The 8,666-nt window shown below is 45.6% G+C and overlaps 1 protein-coding gene across 1 annotated transcript; it reads right to left on the reverse strand.

The window, feature by feature from the left end:
• Positions 1-410: 410 nt before the first annotated feature.
• On the reverse strand, positions 411-8,133 carry LOC135915542 (keratin-associated protein 19-2-like). Its single transcript, XM_065448657.1, has 4 exons — positions 8,033-8,133; positions 4,870-5,092; positions 3,709-3,866; positions 411-509 (listed from the first exon to the last, which is right to left on the reverse strand). Exons 1-3 carry the CDS (start codon positions 8,042-8,044, stop codon positions 3,727-3,729), a joined length of 375 nt encoding a protein of 124 aa, XP_065304729.1. The 5' UTR covers positions 8,045-8,133; the 3' UTR covers positions 411-509; positions 3,709-3,726.
• Positions 8,134-8,666: the final 533 nt, after the last annotated feature.

An 8,666-nucleotide genomic window follows, 5' to 3' on the forward strand; every position in this document is an offset into this window, starting at 1 on the left:
CCGAGTATAGCCATCTGTCGTTTTTTTCCCGCATTATTTACTTGAAAAGATAGACAAAAAAATCTATATGCACGCTGTATGAAAAGTCGCATTGCCAGACCCTAAATAATTTATACTCTGTAGTGTATGAACAGCGGCATTGCGAGACCTTAAGTAATTTATATTTTGTAGCGTCGAGGACAATAAAGCAGGCACTTCCTTGTGGCCACACATTTGGTTTACGCAGCGTGGACCCTCACCATTATATCACTTCCTGTTACCTAGTGTTCGGTGGTTCACTTGTGCAGAAACCCATAGGAAGGCGTGCAAGTGCATTTGGTTGTTAATATAACCAATACATCTTCTTGCAGCCTAGAACTGTAGTTTTCGTTGATTCGCCGTACCTGAAAGAATACACTACTGGAGGCGTATTAAAATAAATTAACAATTTTATTTTCACATTCCTCGTCCCCTTCTTTTTGGCCCGTGTACCGGATACATCATTCCTTTGACTCTTGTTGGACGGTTGACTGCAAAAGAGAAACGCACTGTGAGGTTTCGAACACGTCCTAGGGCTGAATTCATCTCTGCGTAAATTTTGAACATAAAAAGGCTGAGTTCAAAGATCCACAGCGTAAGAGCAATTCTTCTGGCAAGTGAGAAATATTGATAAACAACACGAAAAGTGGGCGCTGTTCAACTACTTGAATCGTGATCACTTCAAGAACACTTAAAAAGCAGTGTGAGTGTCAACATTTCATTTATCACTCTTTTTGTCAACATCATCATCAGCCTGGTTACGCCCACTCCAGGGCAAAGGCCTCTCCCATATTTCTCCAACAACCCCGGTCATGTACTAATTGTGGCCATGCCGTGCCTGCAAACTTCTTAATCTCATCCGCCCACCTAACTTTCTGCCGCCCGCTGCTACGCTTCCATTCCCTTGGAATCCATTCCGTAACCCTTAATGACCATCGGCTATCTTCCCTCCTCACTACATGTCCTGCCCATGCCCATTTATTTTTCTTGATTTCGACTAATATGTCATTAACTCGCGTTTGTTCCCTCACCGAATCTGCTCTTTTCTTATCCCTTAACGTCACACCTATCATTCTTCTTTCCATAGCTCGTTGCGTCGTCCTCAATTTGAGTAGAACCCTTTTCGTAAGACTCCAGGTTTCTGCCCCGTAGGTGATACTGGTAAGACACAGCTATTAAATACATTTCTCATGAGGGATAATGGCAACCTGCAATTCATGATCCCAGAATGCCTGCCAAACGCACCACAGCCCATTCTTATTCTTCTGATTATTTTCTTCTCATGATCCGGATCCGCCGTCTCTACCTGCCCTAAGTAGATGTATTCCCTTACGACTTCCAGTGCCTCGCTACCTATTGTAAATTGCTGTTCTCTTCCGAGACTGTTAAGCACTACTTTAGTTTTCTGCAGATTAATTTTTAGACCCACTCTTCTGCTTTGCCTCTCCAGGTCAGTGAGCATGCATTGCAATTGGTCCCCTGAGTTACTAAGCAAGGCAATATCATCAGCGAATGACAAGTTACTAAGGTATTCTCCATTAACTTTTATCCCTAATTCTTCCCAATCCAGGTCTCTGAATACCTCCTGTAAACACGCTGTGAATAGCATTGGAGATATCGTATCTCCCTGCATGACGCCTTTCTTTATTGGGATTTTGTTGCTTGCTTTATGAAGGACTACGGTGGCTGTGGAGCCGCTATAGATATCTTTCAGTATTTTTACATACGGCTCGTCTACACCCTGATTCCGTAATGCCTCCATGACTGCTGAGGCTTCGACAGAATCAAACGCTTCCTCGTAATCAATGAAAGCTATATATAAGGGTTGGTTATATTCCGCACATTTCTCTATCACCTGATTGATAGTGTGAATATGATCTATTGTTGAGTAGTCTGTACGGAATCCTGCCTGGTCCTTTTCTTGACAGAAGTCTAAGGTGTTCCTGATTCTATTTGCGATTACCTTAGTAAATAGTTTGTAGGCAACCGACAGTAAGCTGATCGGTCTATAATTTTTGAAGTCTTTGGCGTCCCCTTTCTTATGGATTAGGATTATGTTAGCGTTCTTCCAAGATTCCGGTACGCTCGAGGTCATGAGGCATTCCGTATACAGGGTGGCCAGTTGCTCTAGAACAATCTTCCCACCATGCTTCAACAAATCTGCTGTTGCCTGATCCTCCCCAGCTGCCTTCCCCATTTGCATATCTCCCAAGGCTTGCTTTACTTCTTCCGGCGTTACCTTTGGGATTTCGAATACCTCTAGACTATTCTCTCTTCCATTATCGTCGTGGGTGCCACTGGTGCTGTATAAATCTCTATAGAACACCTCAGCTACTTCAACTATCTCATCCATATTAGAAATGATATTGCCGGATTTGTCTCTTAGCGCATACATCTGATTCTTGCGAATTCCTAGTTTTTTCTTTACTGCTTTTAGGCTTCCTCCATTCCTGAGAGCATGTTCAATTCTATCCATATTATACTTCCTTATGGCAGCTGTCTTACACTTGTTGATTAACTTCGAAAGTTCTGCCAGTTCTATTCTAGCTGTAGGGTTAGATGGTTCATACTTTGGTGTTTCTTGATCAGATCTTTCGTCTCCTGCGATAGTTTGCTGGTATCCTGCCTAACGGAGTTACCACCGACTGCCATTGCACACTCCTTAATGATGCCCACAAGATTGTCGTTCATTGCTTCAACACTAAGGTCCCCTTCCTGAGTTAAAGCCAAATACCTGTTCTGTAGCTTGATCTGGAATTCCTCTCTGTTCCCTCTTACCGCTAACTCATTATACGGCTTCTTATGTGCCAGTTTCTTCCTTTCCCTCCTCAGGTGTAGGCTAATTCGAGTTCTTACCATCCTGTGGTCACTGCCGCGCACCTTGCCGAGCACGTCCACATCTTGTATGATACCAGGGTTAGCGCAGAGTATGAAGTGTATTTCATACCTAGTCTCGCCGTTCGGGCTCCTCCACGTCCACTTTCGGCTATCCTGCTTGCGGAAGAAGGTATTCACTATCCTCATAATATTCTGTTCCGCAAACTCTACTAATAACTCTCCCCTGCTAGTCCTAGTACCTATGCCATATTCCCCCACTGCCTTGTCCCCAGCCTGCTTCTTACGTACCTTGCCATTACAGTGGCCCATTAGTATAGTGTATTTAGTTTTCACTTTGCCCATCGCCGATTCCACGTCTTCATAGAAGCTTTCGACTTCCTGGTCATCATGACTAGATGAAGGGGCGTAGACCTGCACAATCTTCATTTTTTACCTCTTATTAAGTTTCACAAGAAGACCTGCCACCCTGTCGTTAATGCTATAGAATTCCTGTATATTACCAGCTATATTCTTATGAATCAGGGATCCGACTCCTATTTCTCTTCTCTCCACTAAGCCCCGGTAGCACTGGACATGCCCGCTTTTAGCACTGTATATGCTTCTTTTGGCCTCCTAACTTTCACTGAGCCCTATTATATCCCATTTACTGCCCTTTAATTCCTCCAATAGCACTGCTAGACTAGCCTCACTAGATAACGTTCTAGCGTTAAACGTTGCCAGGTTCATATTCCAATGGCGGCCTGTCCGTCAACATTACCTCCAAAAGAATCTGCAGCATTTTCAATGCAGCAGCAATCCACATCACCAGCACGTCTCTGCACACAAGGAGTAAACTTCGATGATAGCGCTCACCTATGACAAACATTGTATTTAGCCGTAGTGTCCGAAGCCATGACCATATCCATAACCATGGCCGAGGGCAACACCGTAGCCAAGACCGTGGCCATAGCCAAGAGCGTGTCCATAGCCAAGACCGTGTCCGTAGCCGTGAGCAACGCCAACAGCAACAGCTGTAAACAGATACGCTGAGTCAATGACCTGTGGAATCATATTTCACACCTACGCCTCAGTTGTGTTCGAATAAAATGTAGCTTCTGTTGCTGTGAAACTACATTATTCAGCACTTTAAGAGGGATAATAACAGTACTTTTTTAACGGCTTGAATTTAGGCAAAGGTGCCCCAGACTTAAGTTGTCGTGGGCGTAGGCCACTTTTTACTGATGAAAAAAAATTATCCGACGATTACGATACTCCCTAATGCGAAATTTGAGCGCAGCTCTATACGTGTTTCCATTTCGCGATATTTTGAAGCAAAGAATTTGAGAGAGACGTGTAGCAGAGTCGGTAATGGTCGAAAATCTGATCTGCGGATCAAGCGAGCCGGCGTTTATACATGACTCGTCAAAGGTTCCAGTGTGATCGCTGGTGCCGCATGGCTTCCAGAAAGTACTATACAATTCGCATAGCGCATACAATCAGATTAAGAAACAATCTCACAGAATAACAACCAAAACAAGCGCGAACGAGACCGACCCAACAGAACCAAACAGGCGCGGGCGAGAGCTGTGGCGCGAGCAGACGATAGTACGAAACGAGCGGATCGGCTGAGACCAGACACGAGTGCGCATCGAGCCGTAAGGAGGGTCCGCATGACACCAGCATCGCGCGCGCACGTCACTGAAGGGGCCGCTCTCATTGGTCTCCGCCATTCGCGGCTCGCGTCCTTCGTCTCCCACTCCAGCGAAGGGGGGCGGAGCTGGTTACGAGGCCGACGACAACGCCGACGACAACGCCGACGACGACGCCGACGATGACGCGAAACCCAGGAACGGACGCCAAAGAGCTGCGCTCTAAAACAATTCGCCCAAGTTTCAGCCGTTTTATAGGTATGAATAGTAAGAAGCAATCATTTTAGTATTATTTTGTTGTGACGCTTGTGTAGGTGCAAAAAAATAAACTATTTTTGAAGTATAGCCCACTAACATGCCAGATTCCTGGACGTGTAACACTCACCACGGGCAGGAGCATGATGAACAGTCTTCTGCACAGAGGTGGCCACAACGGCGCCATGGTGACCATGTCCGTAGCCGTGGCCGAGGCCATAACCATGTCCATAGCCGTGGCCATAGCCATAGCCAAGACCATAGCCGTGGCCATAGCCGAGACCATGACCGTAGCCGAGGCCGTAGCCACCGGCGTAGGCAGCGGCGATGACGCCAAGGAAGGCGAGAAGGGTCTGCAGAGGGGAGAAAGGCACGTCTTGACATTATACCTTTCTGCTGCTGAGTTCTCGAATCTCGTAGCACTCGATATTATTAGGTATTTTTCACACTGAAGCAACAGGATTGTAAATTTCGTATAAAACAGAGTCGGTGAAAAGGTAGATATAACCAGGCGCTCAACAATGACCAAAGTAGGATTTAAAAGAAAAGAATTCGGTTCGGCTCCCACTGGAGCCTTCTTCACAAGTAAAATGAACAAAGGTGTTCGAACAGCTCGTTTCCATGCTGCCTCTAGTCAAAAGCACGCTGGAATAAATATATCCCGTCCACAAGCAAAGCTCTAAGCCGTGTTCCGCGTTCTTACAATGTTCAAGTGGCACGCCTTTGAAACCAGCAACTACGACAATCGCTCATCAACGTTAACGACAAATTACCAAAAGAGAAATTCGCAGGCATTGTGTACGTTGTCCCATGAGTGGATTGCGACTACCTGTATATTGGCGAAACTGGTGACTCTGAAAGGCATCTTAAACAGCACAATTATGAAGCGCGAAAAGAAAATGTGAATCGGGTGCTTTGGCTGAGCATGCTGCTTCAAGCAGTCATGTAATCTACTGGGGGAAGGCACGTGTCCTTGCCACAAAAAAGGGCTATCTCGACGCCTTTACCTTGAGTCGCTCATGAGTCAGACTACGCCCACACTCTGAAAAGGAGCGATGGCAATCTGGCGTCAGTGTATGCGCGCTGCCTGCGTCAAGTGTTGAAGACTACTCAAACGTGCTGCTCGAACACATTTGTTTAGTTTACCTGTGAACAAGGCTCTCGTGTGGGAGCCGGAATGTCTTCTTTTCTTTTATATTCTGCTTTGGTAGGCGTAGTGCCCCGGTTGTTGTCTACGTTTTCACCACGCTTCATCCTGACCACACAGGCTTCCGTCAAATCCTGAACTTCAAAACAGAGTGAGGAATGCAGACAGAGGTGATACACAACAAGCAGTGCTCTGACAGCACTTTGACGATATTATCTGTTTCCTTTCTCTGTCTGCGTCCCTGACACTGCTTTATAATTACGCCAGCGCACCAACTCGCCCAGCTGTTCCTACTTATAAACTTTTGTCATGCATATTTTCCCATCTGCTATGCTATCACTACATTAAATGTCATCATATTAAGGGACCACGAACTGGTCTTCTCGTAATGCTTTCAATTACTGGTCAGTCAGTCATTCGCTGTGTTATGACAAAACGGTTGTGAGGATAAAAGATGCTCTCATTGGGGATCGAACTCATGATTTGTCGCTTGCAGGCATAATGATCTAATCGCTGCACCACGTAAATTCCAGTCAAGTAACCCACCAAATGGAAGGAGCACGTTATGTGCCTTGGCGAATGTGGAATGAAGCACTATGACACTACACTCGATGCGTGTTTTGTACTACAGACTGCGGTCAATGCCTCCATGTAGTGGAGTGCAATACGCTATAACAAAATGCCAGAAACCATCAGAAGCCCCACTTTGTGCGTGTTTCGATGAGGACAAGATTTGGCGTTGCAAGCATTGCGACGTTATGCGGTGCAGTAAAATCTCGCATTCTCCTTATGTCACCCCACATGTTGCACCTGTGATTAATAATTACGGAATACACGTCAGAGGGAATGTTAATGCAAACCGGTGAGCTCTTACGCCTGTCTACATCTTCTGATGTTGTCATTCAATCAATCCCCTGTGAACATTGTAATATCGTACGAAGACGTTGCCGTCAACACATTACAAATGACCCAGACTCGTAGTGAATTGCTGGGAAATACGCATTATCAGAGTGCCCGGCTATGAGATTTCGTTGGGTATAGTGATTACTTTCTATCTTTCTCAAGATGGAAATCTCCTTACGATCATGTTTGAAGGGCTGCAGTCAGGAAGACCAACAATTGAATGGTAGAAAATTAAATAAATATATCAGTGCATAGGTTTGACCATAAAGAGCGATTGTCATTTCAAGAGAACATCTTGGCCAAGAATGTCTTTTTTTCACAACACTTGCTACCTTTTATGTTAACGCACACTTTCCCACAGAAATGAAAGTGGACTATGGTATTGCATCACGCCTCAGAGTATTGCAGTATCGAAATAAAGATGTCCATAACCTCTGAAATAGACCTTTTGAACGCGCTTATTCGTGCAATGGTATTCGTGAATAAAAGTGCCTGGTTTGCTTCCATAAGGTGGGGCAACGCTCCCGCCACGAGCACTGCGGAAGTCATCGGCGCACAGAGCCCGTATACAGGAAGCGCGGGCAAAGGTGCTTATATCCGGGGATTTGTCAAAAACCAGCGCGCTTTGCAAAGACAGCACAATGTTCATTAGCAGGGTGATTGCATTAGTTTGTTACTGTTAAGGTTAAACAGTTCTTGAGAACTTGTTTCTTTAAATCTTAATTTCGTTATTTGCTTGGTCGGGGGGTATGAGGGAAGGACGCACTAATAAAGCTAAGTGAGTAACAACACCAACAAATCTAATAGACCAAGAGCATCACCATCAGCCTGTCTTCCATGTTCCACGAAGGCCTCATCCCGTGAACACTAATTGCTCCGGTCTCCCGTCTGCTGACTCCATTCTATCCCAGTAAGTTTCCTATCTTTGCACACTTTTCATTTTCGCAAAGCACCCACTTCGTTGCACTAGCAAACCGTTTATTGCCCTATGCGTAGCCACGGCCTGCCTGTCTTCACTTATTCTGCGGACGTCTTTGATGTGCATTGTAGGTAATCTACAATATCGCACAACACAAATTCAGATTACATTAGATTTAATGTAATTAAATATCTCATTTTCCAGACATAAAGTATTCAAGGTCCCAAACGCAAACTAGGTATGTGGCAATCAGGCACCAGTTAGATTACAATAACGTCGTCTTCACTCAATTGCTTGTACGAGCGAAATTCCCCAAACACTTACGTATCCGTTCATGTTGGTTTTGGGTGCTCGGACACGGGGATTTCCAGTGTCCAGAGCACCATTCCGTGCCTGCTTTTATACCGCCCTGACCGCTGAGCCCGACGAGAGGCGCTGTGTACGGATTCTCGAGAGGAGGGTATTTGGGAGTGAAAGCAGTGGAACCACAAAAGGACGACAAAGAAAGGAAGCCGCAAAACCACCACCAAAAAAGAAAAGCGCGAACCTTCTCGCCATTGCTCCCTTTTGTTTTGCCCGAAGGCACGCTTGTTTAGCAGTAGGCCTTCGCTCGATCACTTTTATTGTTTTCTGCATCTTGCCGAGCAACGTGCGGTGGTCCAATTCTTTCGTCGCCGTTGTGTCCGCGATGCTCGAAGGGGCGTCGGCTGCCTGTGCTTGAGTTTACGGTTGGCGATGACCTCGCACGGCATTGCCAACGCTCGAGGTGTCGCACACATACCCTCGTTACTTACGTTGGCGCCATACTGATCCTATTTGTTGCTTTTTTTTGTTTTTACTGCTCTCTTATCTGCGTTGCACACAGCTGAATATAGAGGCGTTTCGTTTTCGGTTGTTTAGGTTGCGTGTAAAAATTTGGGACATCCACAAAAAGGCTCTCAAACAGTATAGATTCTTA

Source organism: Dermacentor albipictus, chromosome 8, assembly GCF_038994185.2.
Source record: "Dermacentor albipictus isolate Rhodes 1998 colony chromosome 8, USDA_Dalb.pri_finalv2, whole genome shotgun sequence".
In the NCBI taxonomy this organism is placed as follows: Eukaryota; Metazoa; Arthropoda; class Arachnida; order Ixodida; family Ixodidae; genus Dermacentor; species Dermacentor albipictus.